The sequence below is a fragment of the Emydura macquarii genome, unplaced genomic scaffold, assembly GCF_026122565.2.
Source record: "Emydura macquarii macquarii isolate MOO-44397 ecotype Brisbane River unplaced genomic scaffold, CSIRO-AGI_Emac_v2 contig_2994, whole genome shotgun sequence".
NCBI classification, from domain to species: Eukaryota; Metazoa; Chordata; order Testudines; family Chelidae; genus Emydura; species Emydura macquarii.
In genome coordinates, this window is record NW_027133131.1 from 2,623,344 (window position 1) to 2,642,549 (window position 19,206).

Sequence of the window (19,206 nt, forward strand, 5' to 3'; positions counted from 1 at the left end):
GGAACCCAGGCGTCCTAGCCCCTCTCTCTTCTAACCCACTAGGCCAAATAGAAAGTGGAGGGGCTAAAGAAGTTGCCATAGAAACAGAATAATTCCTCATCTGCGGCCTTTTAAAGCCCCCTTCTTTGGGTGCTTCCCGTTCGTGAGAGGCCAGGTTATTGCCTATGCCCCAAAAGAATCACTTTAAATCAACCAGGAATACGTTTTGCCCCTTATAAGGCAGGTTATTCCTGCAAAGGGCTGTTGTGCCTGCAGGATCTGGACTGTGTCCACATGGTTCTCCTCACGGCACTGAAATGTTTTCCTGGGTCCGTCGCAGGAGACCGAGAAGTGAGGCTCAGCGTTTCACAGCCCGGGCTTTGTCAGAGCTTTTCTGACGGCTGTTGCTGGGAGCTGGGAGCTTGACGCGCCGGAGCCGGACGTCCCTGTCGAGCCGCCAAGTACTAATTTGCTGTTTCATGGCCCGTGCGAGCGAGGCTGGAGGGTAGGGAGATCTGCAGAGCCTCTGTCTAGGAACTATGCTAAGCAGGCCTCGCTCAGAGGGAGGGAAAACACAGGGAGGAGGCCGGTTCTGTGAGAAAAGGGGAACGCGTCGGTGTGTCTCCGGCCCTGGAGCTCTGCTCTTCTCAGCAAACAGAAATGACAGTCGAATCAACGCCCCCTTCTCCCAATTTCCCTGCACCATTCGCTGCTCTTACCGGGCCAGCATGGTGCATGGGGAGCATGGCCTGAAGAGACCCGCTTCCCCCAGGGAGTGGGGCTGGCAGAGGCCTTGTCCAGACCAGAGTCACGTCGGCTTTTGGCTGCACCCTCAGTGAGCGAGTGCATCTGCTGTGAAGGGGAAATGCGCCAGTCTGGGGAAACTCCAGTTCCTGCAAGTCCCACCGCTGCGGGGCCCACATCCCCTTTCGCCTCCCTGCTACCGTGCACCTTCTTCTCTGTGGGTCTCTACATGTGCCACTCCCCCTCTTCTCCGTTAAACCACACGCCTGTGACTTCCTGCCTTGATGGGTGCCCCCATTCTGCACTTGAGCTATTCTCCCCTCTTTGGCTGAGCCGGACTGCATCCCGCGTGGGACAGAGGGCCCGCGCCTGCGCTGGTAAAGCGCCGGGTTGCATTTACACCGCTCTGCAGAACGGCTGTAAAAAAAAAAAATAGCCCCGTCTGACTGGGCGGATCACCTCCCTGGGCCATGTCAGCCCTGCTCCCTGGCGCTTCATCCGGGAACCCGGGTGCGCCGCGGAGCCGACTCTGCTGCAGTGTCTCTTCCTCCGGGTGCGTCGGCAGCCGGATTCCTCCCTAAATCCCGGCGTTGCTACTGTTCGAGAGCGAGCCCAGGGCAGCGGTTAGGGGAACTGGGAGTCCTGCCTTCAATCCTCTGCCCTCCCGGGGCTGCCCTTGGCCAAGTTTCCTTCTGTTCGTCATGAGATTTAAGGATCCGTCTCTCCCTCTCTCTGCTGGGTGCTGTGCCGTGACGGGGCAGTGCTAATCACAGTCCATGCTGCGCTGCGGGAATGAAGACGGTGCAGTCCGTGGGGTGATGAGAAGTGGGGTTACATGCTGTTTGTTAGGGATTCTCTCTCCTCTACCCCTCTTCCTATGCCAGGAGGAGGCTAAACTAAGACGTGCCGTCCCAGCTCCTTCCTAGGTGGCGTTTTCCCCTGGGTGCTGCTACCAGCGGGGAGAAAAAACAAGATTTCTGGCTCGAGCGGGACCTAGAAACAAGCCCTTCTGGAGGCGCTGAGCGCTCGGCACGCACTCTCGGAGGGCAGTGCACGCGAGGGGGCGATCCAGCCCTAGAATCGCTCTCCAGGCCAGGGAACCCCGCCACAGCTCGTGGCATCCAGCGTTGGCCACGTCCTCGGCCCCTTGGCTTCCCTTGAATGTGAGGCAGGCTCCCTTTCCTGTCCGGTCTCCATTTCGGAAGAGCGGGACGTGTCCTGTCTGGAAGACTGTTTGTGTGCCCATTCTGCCCTGCCCGGGGCAGCCCGGCAACTTTGGAGATGTGTGTGAGCCGGGCTCTAGGAAGGAGCTGGGCTGACAGGCCCTGTCCGATGGGGGGGATGTGGCTCAGACCGGATGGTGCTGGCGCAGGGAGTGCAGCGTGGGTGGGGGGGTGTAGGCGGCCGGGCTCGCTCTCCGGGGTGACGTTTACGGTGGTTGGCGAGCTGGTGAGTTAAATGCTGTGTGAACAGTGGGTTGTGTTTTCTTACTGGGGTGAAATAGATCCACAGATGCCCGCACGGATAGAGAGAGACGGACCCAAATCAGCCTGACTTGTGTCAGCAGGCACCCCGGACCCTGCTAGGTGGGAGGGTCAGCGCCCCAGTCCCGCGGTGCCTCGGGTCCAAGCCCTGTCATTTTGCAGTGTGGACGCAGCGCAAGCCCCAGACCCGAGTCAGAAGGTCGGCACAGTGCAGTGTGGATGCCCAGGCACGGGCTTGGAAACAGCTCAGTTCAAGGGCCTGGCCCCGGGGCTTGCTGTCCCGAGTCAGACTGGTGTGTAGATGGAAGGGGGGGCTTTGGGCTCGAGCCGGAGCCGGCGACTGGGCTGGTGCCTGGTGCTGACAGCCCCTGACTGATTTTCAAAAGCAGCTAGTGACAGGAGGCCTGAAGTTTCACTGGAAATCAGTGGAACTTAGCTTCCGCGTCCCCCATGCCCCAGTCATGCTTGTGAACGTGGGTTATACGTGCACGGAAGGGTTTTGTGTGTGGATGATGGGGGGGCGCGGGTCAGGCTGGAAGGTGGGTAAGAACGTGCAGGAAACCTGCAGTGTGGACTCCCCTCAGGTCTCTCTCTTGCAAAGGGCACGGGGGTCTCCCGAGTGACCGAGGCGCGTCAGTGGCTGTTTCGCCCTCGGCTCCAGTTGTCTGTGGCTTTGTGTCACCTGCAGGTGTTTGCATCAGAGCCCAGCGGGTGTGAAACGCGAGCGGGCCTTTTTGCACGGGTGGGAGTAAGTAGCGAGGCGAAGGGGCAGAGCGCGGGGAGGAGGGGAGCTCTCCGGGGCAGGATGCTCTTTGTGCGAGCCCCTGGACGCTGCCGTGGTGCTCCCTCGAGCCGTTCCCTTCCCCTCTCACCCGAATCTCTTTTGTGTTCTGCTCTCTTCCAGGTCCGCAGAGCAAGGTGTCACGGTGCCAGCCCAACGAACACAACTGCCTGGGCACGGAGCTCTGCATACCCATGAGCAAGCTGTGCAACGGCGCCCACGACTGCTTCGATGGCTCGGACGAGGGGTGGCACTGCCGGGGTAGGGCGACGCCGGCGGATCCCCGGGGCAGCCGGCACTTCCCTTTGGGCCAAGAGAATCCACCGTGGGGGGAGGAGGGGGCCTTCTGGAAAATTTCCTCCAGCTTCGGCCACGTGGCCTGTTTGCACGCACACAGCTGCATCGGTGCCCACACCCAAGCGGGACGTGTGCTCGGTACAGAGTGACGTGCACCAGTGTTTGCACTAGAGCGATGCACTGGTGCAGGTACCCCAGTACAAACACCCGCGCCTCTCTCCTCCCCCCCGTTGTCAACGAGCCCCGGGGGTTGTGGGGTTCCCTGCTGTGGGAAAAATGCCGATCGCTCCTGCCCTGGCTGGGCGGAAGGACGCAGGGAGTCTGGGTCAGCGTAGACGCTCTGATTTCCTCGTCAGCCGCTACCTCCTCCGCCAATAACTCTGTGGGGAAGTTCTCCTTCAGCCAGCGAGGGTCAGCTTCCTTCGGTGCAGATTGGTCCCTCTGACACATGCTCTGGGCTGACCACACTGCCTGTAACTTCCAGCAGGTGCATCGGTCCCACCGGCTTTCCCAGCTCTGGGCCTGCTGCTCGCTTTGTCCTGGCAATGCCAGCCTTCCCAGCAGGTCAGCTGGAGCCAGCGCCATCCTGGCCCGGGCGGCGCTTGGCCTCCATGGCCCCTTCTGTTCTGCGGAGGCCGTCTTGGGGGTCCACTTGCATTGTGGATGGTTCTCTGCTAAGGGACCAAGCCGAGACCTGCCATGGAATAGTCGTCGAGTGGTGGGAACGTTGCGTTGCTCCTGACCTAGCCCGGATCCAGTCTAGGGACCCGGGTGTCTCCATGGCTGAAGCTCTGGGCCCCCCAGCTCTGTAGCGACCCATCCAGGATTTACTGGGGGGCTGCCTGCAGCAGGTGCGACGGGTCCAGATTGCAGGGCGTTGGCAGAGCCGTGTGCACGCACGGGGGACACCCAGAGCTGGAATAACGGGGGGATTGTGGGGCGTCAGCAGATCTTCCCGGGAAGCCCAGGGCTGGGAGAGCAGGGGAGCGCTGGGTTGGGCTGGAGGGGCACCGGCAGGGCTGTGTCTGGGGGGAGAGTCCCGGGCTGGAATAATGAGCGGTTGCAGGCTGGCGCTCGGGTCTGGGCAGAGCCATGGTGGTAACGGGGAGCTCAGGGCTGGGACAGCAGGGGGGCTGCAGCCTGGCACCGAGGGGCATCAGCAGAGCTGTGGCTGCTGGGGAGAATTGGCCCCGTTGGCTCTAGCTAATATGGTCGGTCCCTCGTTAAATGAGAATTTCTTTTAAAGCGAGAAGAAGAGCAAGGTCCAGGGTATCACCCGTGCAAAACGCCTGGGGCTGGGGTTGGCTGCGGAAGGGACCATCTCCAGGCCAGTGGCATGCTTAGACCTTCAGCCTGGTGTTCCTCTTCGATGCCAAAGAAGCCAACGCTTTTGTAACGCCTGTCGGCAAGAATGTGGGCGGGGCTGGGAGATCGGGATTTGAGGGCTGCCTCCCTGGCCAGGAATTTCCCAGGGGCTGCCGGTCATGAGCCACTGAGCCAGGGGACCTGCTGTCAGTAATCGGGCTCTGAGCTGGATTAGTTGTGGGAAGGGGGGCGGAAATTAGTCTAAAATGCCCTAAAATCGGACAAAGTGCAGAGCTCAAGGCACTGCCTTTTATTGTGTGCCGGGTACCGTCTGGGCGCCCCAATGGAGAACAGAGCCCCATTGTGCTAGGTGCTGCACTTACCCCTTGCTTGGTCTGGTCCTGCTCACAGAGAGCTCGTGGTCTGAGCGGGCAAGCGATAGGGAGGGGAAACTGAGGCACAGAGCAGGGCGATGACTTGTGCAAAGTCTCTCCCAGCAGGTCAGTGGCAGAGGTGGGAATAGAGCCCAGCGCTCCTGAGTCCCAGCTCTGTCCACGGCACCCCCTTGCCTTTATGAACCATCTGTTCAGAAACATTCCCCTTTGCATTAGCGTCTCCTCCCGAGTCCCTGCACCGGCCTCCATGGATCCCTGGTCAGAGTGCATCCTCCAAGGTGTTTGGGTAGATTCCTTTTCTGGAACCAGCCCTGCCACGCACCCCAGCCGGCGGCTGAGAGACCTGTGCAGTGTCTCAACAAGTCTGGGGCAGGAGGGAGTAGTCGCTGTGGAATCCATGAGGGGCAGGGACTTAATTCTGTCTGACATTGGGTTACACCCTACTGCAGCTGGGCGGGTTGGAAATGGTCTCGGAGGAGCTGAGCGGGTGCTGGGAGTGCTCAGGACTTGCAGGCGCTCTCGGGTGCGGGTGCTGGGGTGGCTTTTGGATACTAAAAAAGCAAGTTGCATCTGACGAAGTGGGTTTCTGCCCGTGAACTCCTGCTGTTTTGCTAACAACAGACGAACACGGCTACCCCTCTGGAACTCATAAAAAAGCATGGTTTTCCTCTCAGATTCTCAGCTGTGGCTTTGTAGATCTCCCAGTCCAAGACCTTAACTGCCTACGTCTGATGCCATGATCTCCACTCTAATAATTTTCCTTCCCTTGGGCCTGAAACAACCAAGTTAAGGTGCCGAGGCTGTTGTCTAGGGGATTTAGATGCACGATTCTCATGTGCTTCTAAACCCCGTGGTCACTTTGGGAAAATCTCAGCAGCCCAACGCACTCTCCTCTAAGGTTTCGCTGACATCCCAGCCTGAAGGCATTCCCAGGGCACTAGCAGCCCGACAGTAACAAACCAACGCCAGGGCAAACTCAGCGGAAGAAAGGAAGGAAGACTGTCTAGTAAAGATGCAGCAGTCTCAGGTGCAACCTTCGAAGTGGCCGTTCCAGATAGCAGAGAAGGGAGAGCCGCAAACCTTGACTGTTCTTTTAAAGGCCTGGAAGTGCGGCGGGAGCGTTTCCACTGAAACAGCATCCTTTTTTTTTTTTTTTTTTGCGGCGCTTTAGCCGAGAGAGAAAAATCTGAAATTAACAGGCAGGCCGGCCAAACATTCTGCAAAGCCGATAAACCATGTGAACGAGTCAGCTGGCCCACCCGGCTTATTAAACTTGCATACACATAACAAGGAGGATTTAGAGCCGGTTTCTGAGCAAATCTACCGCTTTTGCCAGGGGAAAGGGCGCTCCTCCCGCTGCGTGTTAGACAGCCAACTGCCCGGGGCAGCAGAGGCCGGGCCGTGACCTCCCTGCGCAGAAGCAAAACGTGAACGTCAGGCATATGCTGTGCCGAGGAGGGTAAATGGTGCTGGCGTGGCTTCCCTTTGCAGCTGGCTCTTGCCTTGTGGTAGATCAATCAGAAACGGATGGCTTCTACCTTGCTGCTGAGGCCTTGTCCGCTCGAGAATGTAGGTCTGCTGTAACTCATCTGGGCTTGGTAAAGTGGTGAAACACACGCCAGGCAGGCTGCAGTTATATCAGCAGAAAGGGGAATAAGCTCTTTCCTTATAAAGCACCGGTCGCCTGGTGTAACTGTGGCCAGAGTAGGGGCGGTGTGGATAAAACCCTCCCTCTGGCTGGCATCGTTATAGTGGTAAAAGTTTTAAGTGTAGACCAGGCTTTAATGAATGAGGAGATCTTTTACATGGGCGTAATTGAGCGTGGACCAGAACCAGAGCGTCTTCATACGCATGTGGATTGGATTAGCTAAACTGGTTTGAATCCACGTATTTAGTTCTGGCAGTAACCGGGGCCTCGGACGCGTTGGGGACTTTGCAGTTGACTTTCTGTCTTCCCGCCCCCCAATTCCATGCTTCAGTTCTGACCCTGGCACTGGATGCTCGCTCCCCGAATGTTGGGTGGGATTAACACAGCTGGGTGTGTTTATAGATTCCTTCAGCTCAGCTGAGCGTCCTGATTCTGCGCCCTCTGCCAGCGAGTTAACAGCATGTGAAGCGGCGTCATCCAGGGCATGGAGCACCGCCCTGGGCCTCTGGGGGCCTGGGTTCTCTTCCCAGCTCTGCCGCTGACCTGGTCAGCGCCCTGGGGCACGTTGCTTTCCCTCTGGGCCTTTGTTTCGCCTCCCACTCTGTGTCTGCGTAGGCAGGGAGCTCTGTGGGACGGCCATTGGCTCATGTCATGTGGATGTGCAGCGCCTAGCACGGTGCGGCCTCTAGGTGCTAATGGAAGAACTGCCTTTTCATCCTGTAGCCTCCAGGAACAGCCCTGGGTTCTTTGAACCTGGCCCAGTGAGTGGGGGTGTCAGGGCAGCAGGGTGTCCCCGAGTCCCTCATAGAGCACCTTGTCCCAGATGGGGAAGAGGGCAGGACTGGGGTAAGAGTGCTGACTCTGATTGTTCAACAACCTGCTGCATCGGCAGCACTGGGTCCCGGGCGGGACTTGAACCTGGAGAGACAGGCGTGCCCCTGGGCAGCATCTGTCCCGTTGCCGGGCTGTGCCGTGACGCCATACGACGTAACAGGCTGCGAACCCCTCCCCATCCCTCTGCGGGCTGCGTGTGCTCAGCAAAGGCACCGACCCCTGCACCGTGGGTATTCAAAGCCCTGCCTTGCTCTTCTGCATCATCAGAGAGGGCAGGGGAGAGATGGGCGCTGAATACCCTTCCCCAGGCAGCAGCCTGTGCCCCTGCCCCGTTTCAGGGGGGAACGGTCAGCGTCGTAGCGTACAGGAGGTGGGGACGTTAATTCAGTCAGATGTTAGTTATTAGGTATATTACGGTAGCACTCGGGGGGCCCGCAGCTGCGATTGGGGCTCCGTTGTGTGGGACACTGTTGGGCTGCTGGTTCCTGCCCCAGGTACAATCCCCACAGACAATGGTGGGAGGGGAAACTGAGGCACAGAGCGGGGGCGGAGGGGAGGGGAAAGGGAGGAGTGACGTGCCCCCAGTCACGCGGCAGGTCAGTGGCAGAGCCTGGAACGGAACCGAAGAATCCCAGTCCAGTGCTGGGCCAACGCGACCGGGTGGGAGCCCGTTGTGCTAGGTGCTGCACAAACACAGAACAAAGACCCGGCTAGATACCGGCGCAGCCTGTCGGTGGGACGAGGACCCTGAAACCCAGCCAGATCTGCACCGGGAGGGTTGCGCTTCTGATCCGGAACTAGTGTAAATTGGCATAGCCGCCTCTGAAGTCAGTTGAGGCACTTCGCTTTACGCCAGCTGGGAATCTGGTGCTGGCGTGCATTGCTGGTGATCAGGAACAGTCGGCACGGGTTCACCAAGGGCACGTCATGCCTGACCAGCCTTCTACGATGAGGTGACTGGCTTTGTGGATGTGGGGAAAGCGGTGGACGTGATATACCTTGACTTTGGCAAAGCTTTTGATACGGTCTCACACAGTATTCTTGCCAGCAAGTTGCAGAAGTATGGGTTGGATGAATGGACAATAGGATGGATAGAAGCCGCCTAGATCATCGGGCTCAATGGACAGTGATCAATGGCTCCATGTCTAGCTGGCAGCTGGTCACAAGCGGAGTGCTCCACGGGTCGGTGCTGGGGCTGGTTTTGTTGAACATCTTCATTAATGATCTGGAGGATGGGGTGGATTGCACCCACAGCGAGTTTGTGGATGACACTAAGCTGGGGGGAGTGGTAGATACGCTGGAGGGCAGGGACAGGATACAGAGTGACCTAGACAAATTGGAGGATTGGGCCAAGAGAAATCTGATGAGGTTCAACAAGGCCAAGTGCCGAGTCCTGCACTTAGGATGGAAGAATCCCATGCACAGCTACAGACTGGGGACCGACTGGTGTGGCAGCAGCTCTGCAGAAAAGGACCTGGGGGTTGCAGTGGACAAGAAGCTGGATATGAGTCAGCAGTGTACCCTGGTTGTCAAGAAGGCTACCGGCATATTGGGCTGCATTAGTAGGAGCACTGCCAGCAGATGGAGGGAAGTGTTTATTCCCCTCTATTTGGCATGGGTGAGGCCATATCTGGAGTATTTTGTCCAGTTTAGGGCCCCCCACTACAGGAAGGATGTGGACAAGTTGGAGAGAGTCCAGCAGAGGGCAACGAAAATGATGAGGGGGCTGGAGCACAGGACTTATGAGGAGAGGCTGAAGGAACTAGGCTTGTTTAGTCTGCAGACGAGAAGAATGAGGGGGGATTTAATAGTGATCTTCAACTACCAGAAGGGGGGTTGCAGGGAGGATGGAGCTAGGCTGTTCTCAGTGGTGGTCGATGGCAGAACTAGGCGCAATGGTCTCAAGTTGCAGTGGGGGTGGGGGGTCTAGGTTGGACATTAGGAAAAGCTTTTCCCCTAGGAGGGTGGAGAAGCACTAGTCTGGGTTACCCGGGGAGGTGCTGGAATCTCCATCCTTAAGGCCCGACTTGACAAGGCCCTGGCTGGGATGATTTAGTCGGGGTTGGTCCTGCTCTGAGCAGGGGCTTGGAACAGATGATCTCCTGAGGTCCCTTCCAACCCTCATCTTCTATGCTTCTATGATTGCTGCCGGATGCATTTGATCAGAAGGACTCAGAGAGGACTGAGAAAGGGGGAACATGAAGAAAAACAACCAGAGTTTTTCAAGTTCATGAGGTTCGTGGTTAGATTTTTTTTTCCACACCGATTTGCTACAGACCCGGGTTCATTGCGCTTTGCGCTCTGAAGCCACAGCGTTGGGCAGGAAAGGGAAAAAACCTCTCACAAAGAGACCTTTGTGGGTTGAAGTGCTCTTCTGCTTCCCACACTGTGTGTCGCTTCAGCCACAAAGCCTCCCTCCCAGCCCTTTGTGTGTTAATTGGGTCGCACAAGCCTATCTTATCGTTGCTGTGTTTGAGTAGCTGGGTTTGCCGGGGCCGCCCTGGTGAATTTCGTTCTTGCTTTCTGGGCCGGGTGGGAGTTGGAAAACATGATTGTTCCCAAAGGGTTGCGAATTTGCACCGGTGCAAAACACTGCCATGCTAGCGAGATGGAGCGTGGTCCAGTGGTTAGAGCCCCAGCGAGGGTTGTGGGTTCAAGTCCCTGCTTTGCAATAGGCTCCTGGGAAAGTCACTTACTTTCTCTTTGCCTCAACTCAAAGTGCAGACTGTGTAGGACTGCCTTCCTCGTGGAGAGGTGTGCAGCTAAAATGATTGAAGATTCAGGTGCTCAGATATTCTGCTTCCCTATAAATACTTTCGGTAGACAGTTTGCATCATGTGAATATAATGTGCATTAATATATGCAAATTGCACTAATCTAGATGAGTTTGAATTCTGGCCCCATATTATCCCCTTTTTTTTATCAGAGAATCTCGCTCTGCATGTGTAATGTGTGTGTAGCTCCTACGGACTGCTTGTCAACAGCAGATCTCAAAGCGCTTCACAGTCTTCACTGTATTTATACTCACAAACCCCTGGGGACCAAGGGACAGATCTGTTATCCTCGCGTTGCGAATGGGGATCCGAGGCAGAAGACAAAGTGATTTTGCCCAAGGTCGTGGCGGGGCCGGGAACTGAACCGAGATCTCCCTGGTGCATTGAGCGTATATCCGTGTAATTTGCCCCCTTCGGCAGCATAACGAGGCATGGTGTGAAACGACCTTGATAAGTCCGAGAAGCCGTCAGTCATTGGTGCAGCGAGACGAATGCTCTGGGCGAGCCTACCTCTGTGCACTGGGGAGCCGGGGGCAGATGGACACTTCATTAGCGTTTATTCCAGCCGTGAATAGAAATTAAACCGCCCAGAGCCGGGAGCCAGGCCGCCTTCAAGCCCCTGCAGCACCTGACCCTCCTGAGCAACCGTTTAACACGCCTGGGGTGGATCCCTCCCAGGAGCAGGGATTTTTAATGCATCCAGCTCCTGCCAGGGCTAGGACCTGAACTTTCTCAGCACCCACTGCAGATGCTTCTCAAGTGTCTCTGGTTACTCGTAACAACCCCGCCGTCTTCAACGCACACCTGCTCTGCTCCGCTTTCATCTTTGCTCCCTGGTTCCCAGAGTCCCTGGTTCCCAGAGCAGATTACCCAGGCAGCGCAGTTCGGCTGGAGAAGCGGACATGATCGAGGAGGGACGATTGGTGCGATCTGGGCGTGTGTGACAGGAACTAGGTTTCCTGCTCCTTGCCGCCTCTTGCTAAATCTTTAAATAGGAAATGCTGAGCCATGCAGTTGAGGTTAGAGACAATGCGTCTCATATTTCAGAATCAGATTCCCTCGCTGTTTCAAACTGGTTTGAACAACCCTTTCCCTCGCTGCTTCTGCTCACAGTCTGCGTGGCCACATTTCTACCTGTATGCTTGGCGACCTCCGATCTTGTGGCCTTCTGATGCCATTGGGATGGGTTCTCCATTGTCCTGGACTTCCATATTCTCTGTATTGTGGAAGTACCTCAGGGCCACAGTTGTAAATCAGGGCCTCATTGTGCAGGGTGCTGTACAGACCCAGAACAAAAACACAGCTCTTACACCTATGGTCTGACAATCTACCCATTGCAAACCAGGCGTACACCGCAGCTCTTCAGGTCGCGTTCTGCACTTGGTCTGCATTGCTGGAAGCATTGACTGGGCCCGCTGTCTTTAGAAGTACAGCCGGGAGATTCATTGGTTTTGATCAAACGTCTCCATTTTGTTCCCCAGTTCCCAGAAAACTTGACATGCAAAATGTTTGAGCTTGCAGGCTAAGGAGATGCCTACACTGCCGAGGTGTGACCGCAACATGGATTGGCGTGTCTTAGCTGATCTACCCGGCACGGCTACAAGTAACGCTGAAAGCACAGTGGCGGGGCCATGCACGCCCACCCAGGCCCCTGGATACGTGCTCGCATTCCTCGCCTGCACTGCTATGGCTTTACTGCTATTTTTAGCCGGGTATGTCAGAGAAAAGCTGGCACGGGTATGCCTGCCGGAACTGGAATTGCACCTCTGATTGCAGCAGGGTGGATTGATTTAAATCCAGGCGAAACAGAAATATGAGTTTTTCTGCTTTTTCAACTCCCAGTCGATTTCTTAGCCTTGAGTGAATAATACCAAACGATGAAAATATTCTCTCTGTGCCTGCAGAGGAAGCTGCTGCTGTGAAAAGTTGGCCTAGCAACTGAAGGAACTCTTTCAAGGTGCCTGGGTAATGATTTCCACCAATTCAGGGGAGTGACTTTGGTCAAAACATCGTCTGTAAACATGTACTGTTTAAATGGTTCCGCTCCAGCCCTGACATTTATTATGGCTGGCATCACTGAGGGGTGATTTTGAGATGCCCAGGTCATGGCAGCAGCATCTTCTTCAGAAGTTAGGCGTCTACCTTTATATCTGGGGTCGAGGATGTTTGCAAGAAAATGAGGTGGAGTTAGAGCTTGATCCATTCGCTTCTTTACTGCCTGCAGTTTAACTTTCTGGTGAGGTATTTCTTTCTTTCTTCAATGTCTCTTGAAGTGCCTCCAAATTTCGACAGCATCAGCAATGCAGCAACAATTTCTCTGAAGTTTGTTTAAGGCTCTGGACACAGGCTTCAGTATACGGAGCATATCCTCCACATTCCTCTTTAATCCAAGGTTCGATACTTTGGATGAGATACTTCCATCTATTTGATCACGGTTTTCTTCACAAAGTTTTATCAGAATAGGCCAGTTCTTAATACATTGTTCAAAACAATCAACCGCAGAATTCCATCGAACAGCTTGAGGGAGAATTAGTTTGGACCCTCCTGCTCTCTTCAGCGAAGCTGAAGCAAAATGGTTGTGACGGAAGTATTTTGGGACCTCAACAGCATTTTCTTTTATTCCCGGAGAAGACGTACTTAAGTCTTTGGCTGAAAGATGCATTAAAGGGGCCCTGCAGCCATATGTTATTAAGGAGCATCCTTCCCTTTCTTCTTCTGAGTATCTTCTCATCTTTGCCATGTTTGTAGCATTGGGTGAATAATACCGAACCATCTTTCCTCGTTCTTCAGACCGGGGCTGGGGGCGAGGGGTCAACTGGGTTAGTTTGGTGGTCGCTACGGCAGGAACCTTGCTGTTGCCATCACGTGAATGTGCCCAGACGTCTGGTAAACAAGACGCGCCCGCGGACACCTGAAGTGACGCTAGTGCCCCTCTTTCCTTTCTTTAGAGTTTCTGGCGAACTGCTCGGCCCTGGGGTGCCAGCACCACTGCGTCCCGACGCTCGCCGGGCCCACCTGCTACTGCAACAACTCCTTCCAGCTGGCTGACGACAGGAAGAGCTGCAGAGGTTGGTCGCAGATGGGGCTGGTGTGGCAGGGTCGCCTGCCGCCCCAGCTCGGGGGCTGGGGGGGGCTGGCAAGGCTGCCAAAGGGATTTGGACGCTTAGCGCCCCTTAGAAAACCGCAGCTTTGAAAATCCCACCCTGAGTGACGAGGTGATTTGTCGGGGTTGTGTTCTAACACTTTGTGTTTGTGCACACCGGGCTCTTACAAAGGATTAAACTGCCCCCTCCTCCCCTGGCCCCCGTCTCCCATGGGGTCCATGGGGGTGAACAGCATCCTTGGATGCATAAGGCAGGGGAGATACGCAAGAGAAGAAGGTGGCGTTACCTCTGTGTACGGCTCGAGTGAGCCCATCGCTGGGTGCTGTGTCCAGGTCTGGGGTGTGTCCCGTCCCCCCCCCTTCAAAAAGGGTACTGCAAAATTGGAGAGGGTCCAGAAAAGAGCAAGAGGAAGGATTCGTGCTCTGGGAACCCTGCCTTGTAGCAAGAGACGAAAGACGCTCGTTCTCTTTAGTTTACTCAAGGGAAGGCTGAGAGGTGACTGGTTCACGGCCTGCACGTTCCCAGGTGGGGAGCGATTTCTGGGAGCAGAGCGCTTTTTAAACCAGTGGAAGAGGGCAGAGAGAGAGCCGGTGGTTGGAAGTTGACACTAGAGAAATTCAGACTAGAGAGAGAGGTGCACATTTTTAACAGTGTCGTTAACCATTGGAACAACTCACCAGGGGCTGGGGGGGAAGGCGGATTCCCCATTGCTTGGCCTCTCCAAGTCGGGACTGGACGTCTGTGTTCAAGTTCTGCTCTCGCTCAGCCGGACGTTACGGGCTGGATGCCGTGTGAGAGTCTCTGGCCTGGGTTACGCAGGGGGTCAGAGTGGAAGATCGCGCTGGTTCCCTCTGGCCTTTAAAAGCGATGATTAGACTGCCATGGTGCTAGCTGCAGTCCTCCCACGGGTCCCGTTCCCTGCTGCGCCACCGTGAGCACTGGGGGGGCTCTGTCCCTTCCCTGGCTCACGGGTAGCCGATGCAGATTCTGGACCTAGTCTTGTTCTCTTGCCCTCCCCTTGCAGACTTGGACGAGTGCACCGTCTACGGGACCTGCAGTCAGACGTGCACCAACACGGAGGGCTCCTATACCTGCAGCTGCGTCGAGGGTTATCTCCTGCAGCCCGATAACAGATCCTGTAAAGCTAAGAACGGTAGGTGGCCTTTCACCAGCGGGCTGCGGCTTCCCGCTGGCTCCGGCTCTCGGAACCCGGGGGTGCGTGTTCCTGCCGGGTGTGTGTGCGTGCGTGCGTGCGTGCAAAATGACCTGGCTGCCCCAGAGCGTGTGCGGGGCATTCCTGCCCTGCTCGCCCATCACCTGGGCGTGCACCTGCGTGCAGAGTGACCCGGCTGCCACTGCCCGCGTGCGAGGTGCTCCTGCCCGCTTGCGCGTGGCCCCGGGGTACGTGCAAAGTCGCCTGGCTGCCCTGAGCTGCACGTTTTGCAGGCGACATTGGGAATCGTGACTCCCCTTCTTACGGCTCGGTCTCCTGCCCCACGACCCCCTGTGGGGGTTCCTCTGCACCCCCCCGCTGGGAATCCTCCTGCTCACAGTCCCCTCGTATTCCCTCTTGCATGGGGCTGGCTGGGGAGGCTGCGCACTGCCGTGTTCCTCGTGCTCTCTGCTGGGGCGACCTGCCACGTTCGATGGCTGGGGTGTGGAATGAGCAGGAATCCAGACGTGTGCTTAACCCTCCCTCCCCCCCGTGGGCTGCTCTCCCCTTCCCCTTCCAGAGCCCGTGGACCGGCCCCCTGTGCTGCTCATTGCCAACTCCCAGAACATCCTGGCCACCTACCTGAGCGGCGGTCCTGTGCCCAACATCACCCCCACCAGCACCAAGCAGACCACCGCCATGGACTTCAACTACATTGAGGACACGGTGTGCTGGGTGCACGTGGGTGACAGCGCCTCCCAGACCATCCTCAAGTGCGCCAGGATCCCCAACCTGAAGGGCTTCGTGGAGGAGCGCTCCATCAACATCTCCCTCAGCCTGCACCGTGAGTGGCGCTTTTGCCCCTCTCTCCTGGCTCTCCTCCTCCTCCTCCCCCTGCGCGCCTCCCCTCTCTTCCAGCCCTCCTTCCACAGCTCGAGAAAGCTGCCCCCGAGAGTGGCAGGGAATGTTGGCGTCTCTTTAAATCCCCAAACACGCTGGAACCTTGGATTTGGCCTGGGATAGTCACAGGAGATTTAAGAAATTAGGTGTGCAGGATCCTTAGCAATCCAGTGGGATCTGGGTGCCTAACTCCCCTTGGGGTCCTTTGAAAAGCCTCAATGTCTTGAGTTAAAGCCAGTCAGAACCGTTTTTTTGGTTGAAAAATACTTTGTTGATTTAAAGCAGCTTTCCCAAGTCCTCCTCCTCCTGCTGTCTCCTCCGAGCATTGATCTCTTCCTGCCTCCTGTTTACAATTTCTAATGAGCCACAAGCTCAGGGCAAACTCTGCGGCCAGGATCGATCAGATACTTCCACAGAGGAGTGGGGGGCGGCGGGGCGTGTGGGCTGATGCTGCTGGTTTTTATTTCAGCCCCGTGCTTCTGTTGCCTGCATAGGCTCTGGCTGCCCGGCCGTAGGTAGTGATTTAAAACCCCCCCAAAACCAAACCCAAAAAACAACCAGATTTCCCAAACTGACGCAGCTCTGCTGGGGGGGGAGATGAGTCATGGCCAGCGAGTCGCAGATGGTGGTTTCATTCTGTTTCTCTCTCCCAAGCCGTAATGAGAGCGGTTGCCGGGGGCGCCACTTGGGGGTCTCATGCCGGGGGGGCGGGGGCTGAAGTCTAAGAAATTGATTGAACGTTTCCTGATGCTTCCCCGACTCGGATCAGCTGTGCGGTGAAACAGCCGGTGCCGTGTTATCAGTAGTAAAACGGGTGTGCCTAGAATGGGGGCTGTGTTTCTACTGCTGCCCCTCACCTTAGCCTCCGGGCGCCTTCCCACGTAAAGTCCCCTGTCAATTTCATGGAGTCTTGGATGCTTCTCTCATTTTAAGGTCAAAATTTTGCCTGGGGAAGGGGGTTTTGGCTTTGGTTTCATGCTTTGGCTAGTCAGGGTTTGGAGGGATCCGTATCGCGAGTCGATCTGCTGCTGCTTTTTCTAAGAGGAACTTTTTGCAGTGTGTCCTAATGCTGGTCACATCTGGGATTCCCCTGATCACTTCTAGGAGTTTATTCCATAGCCAGATCTCCTCCACCAAGAATACTTTATCCCCACCTCTCCCGTGTTTTGTCCTGGGCTTTGAAGGTGTAAACAAGGACACCCCGATCTGCACCAGTAAAGGGAGGCGCGAGCTCTGGGCTTGTTTACTGCATTAAAGCCCTTCCATAACTGCTCCGTGCCAAGTCTCTTGCTTTTCCCTCGGGGGTCAGAGACAGGAAAGCAGACCCCTGGCCTCGACGTTGCTATGTCCTGGAGCTGATCCCAGCGTTTGGCCAGGACGTTCGGTCAGATGTTGACAGCGTCTGGATTTCACGTCCCACTCCTCTGGAAACACGTCCGTTGCCCAGCCCATTCCCTCTCTGTCCGGCAAAGCTCACACTGACTCTGTCTGCCGAGTGCACCGGAATTTCTGCCTGGCTTGTTTTTAGAGAGCAGATGTGCCTAGCAGAAAGGCATCACTTACTCCTCTTTCTGCTCCTTGCAGGCTGCTACACTTATTTGTCGCATTAGTAGCCCCAGCTGAGGTCGAGGTCCCATTGTGCCAGGCGCTGCACAGACACATAATGAGAGAGGTTCCACTCCGGGCTTCTGGTATTCAGAGATTTAGGGTCAACCCGGGCATGGGGCTGCATCTCTGAGCATCTTGGCTAGCAGCCATTGAAGGACCTGACCTTTGTTCGCTTATCTAGTTCTTTTTTTGAACCCAGTTCTACTTTTGGCCGTCACAACATTCTGTGGCAGTGAGTTCCACAGGTTAACTGTGCGGCCTGTGAAACAGCACTTGCTCTTGTTTGTATTAAACCTGCTGCCGATTGTGTGACCTCTGATTCTGTAGTGTGGGAAAGGATAAATAGCACGTCCTTATTCACTTTCTCCCCAGCAGTCATGATCGTACAGACCTCTCTTATATCCTCCCTGAGTCATCCCTTTTCCAAGCTGACCAGCCCTAGTCTTTTTAGTTTCTCCTCGGAAGGAAGCTGTTCCGCACCCTGCCTTGTCTTCGTTGCTCTTCTCGGAACCTTTTCCAGTCCCGCCATATCCGTGTTGAGATGGAGTGATGGAACGGCACACAGCGCTCGAGGTGTGGGCGCACCCTGGGGTTATGGACTGGCCTGATGATGAGCGGTGGGAAGGGAGACAAAGGTGTGGAGTGACTTGCCTGAGGTCACAGACGCGCAGTGAGCAACTTTCTCTGCCCTGCAGAGTTGACTTCTCAATAGACAAAGGGTGGGAGAAGAAAGGGAAGCAAAGAGAAGGGAGATGACCTTGTCCAAGGTGAAGCCATCCGGGCAGTGGCAGGGCATGGAATTGAATGCCAGTGTCAGAAATCCCAGTGTTGTGTCATACCCAGCAGAGCCTCCTGGCTCTGCCATGTCATTCGGGTGGGACCTGAGTTAATTTTGCTAATCTGACTCTGGATTACAGACCAGACCACACTGAATCAGTTGCGAAATCTGAAGCTTCTCCTGAAATCCGAGGTTTCTTTCTGCTTTTCAAAGAGTGTGGTACTCTCAGGGACGTGGCTGGGAGCAAAGTGATTTCACTGCAGACTCTGGGTTCAGAAGAAGGCCCATTGCAAGTGCTGAATGCTTTGCAGACCGACCTGGTAAAATATTCATGCTGGAGGAAGGATGGGCCAATGGTTAGGGTTTAGAAGCCCAGGGCTTAATTCCTGGCTCTGCCATAACATCGGCATATGACCATGGGCAGGTCACTGAGCCGCTCTGTGCCTCAGTTTCCCCATCCGCCAGATAGCACCTGCCTGTCTCACAAGGATGTGGTTGGCAGGATAAATGCATTAAAGATGTGCTCAGCTACTGTGGTAATGGGGCCAGATAAGTACCTTAAGTACTATCTACCCTAGGTAGGTACATTCATTTTTTCCCTTGATGCCCCTTTGGGGGATGAGATTAACACAGGGAACAGGCAGCCAGGACTCCTGGGTTCCACTCCTGGCTTTGGCATTGCCTTGCTGTGTGGGCATGCCACTTCCCCTTTTCATGCCTTAGTTTCTCCACTTACGAAGTACCGTTACCCACCCAGCTGTGGTGGATTTCCTGCTTGTAAAGCACTCTGCCTTTGCTAAAAGCTCTAATGGATGCAAAACAGGATCAGCCTCCCGGAGGGAGTAAGAACATGTTTCTTTGCCTCTCCTGGGAGATATCTCCTCTTGCCAGAGGGAGGTTTTGATATACGGCATCAATTAACTTTCTGCGATAACCCCAGAGAGCTGAGAAGGCGGAGACCATGATTTCAGCTGCTGGCTGAACTACCCCTTAGTCACGGTAGCAGAGACCTGCAATTACTGAAAGGTGTCTGCCAGCGGCTTAATCACAGGTATTCCTGGTGTGTTGCTTATCACAGTCCCACTGTCTGCAGTGTCTAGGGTAGCTGAGCCAGAGATGAGGCAGTGTGTGAGCTGATGGTTGGGGTGTGCTTTGCTCTTGTTTCGTTACTGGTAACTTGCACTGAGATGACGGCTGAGGATCGCTTTCTGGACTACCGAGCGCACAAGCTTTTTCCCGCGTTACCCCGTTCAGAATCGCGTTTAGGGAGAGGGACATGCATGCTGCTAACGTGACTGGGACGCCGTCAAGACAGAAAAAAACCAGAATGCGTTTCAAACAGGGTGGATTGATTTAAATCAAGGCATTTAAAATCATGATTTAAATCACCAAGAGAAAGTCATTGATTTAAATCAAGTTTCC

General features: G+C 55.6%; 1 protein-coding gene across 5 annotated transcripts in view; it reads left to right on the forward strand.

Annotated features, from left to right (window-relative positions):
• LRP1 (LDL receptor related protein 1) overlaps positions 1 to 19,206 on the forward strand; it is a 159,921-nt gene that overhangs the window by 45,345 nt on the left and 95,370 nt on the right. For all 5 annotated transcript variants that reach the window (XM_067529664.1, XM_067529665.1, XM_067529666.1 and 2 more), the window contains exons 3-6: positions 3,112 to 3,249; positions 13,190 to 13,309; positions 14,370 to 14,498; positions 15,079 to 15,342. In XM_067529664.1, coding sequence (XP_067385765.1) covers positions 3,112 to 3,249; positions 13,190 to 13,309; positions 14,370 to 14,498; positions 15,079 to 15,342 — 651 coding nt within the window. The remainder of the gene's footprint in view (positions 1 to 3,111; positions 3,250 to 13,189; positions 13,310 to 14,369; positions 14,499 to 15,078; positions 15,343 to 19,206) is intronic.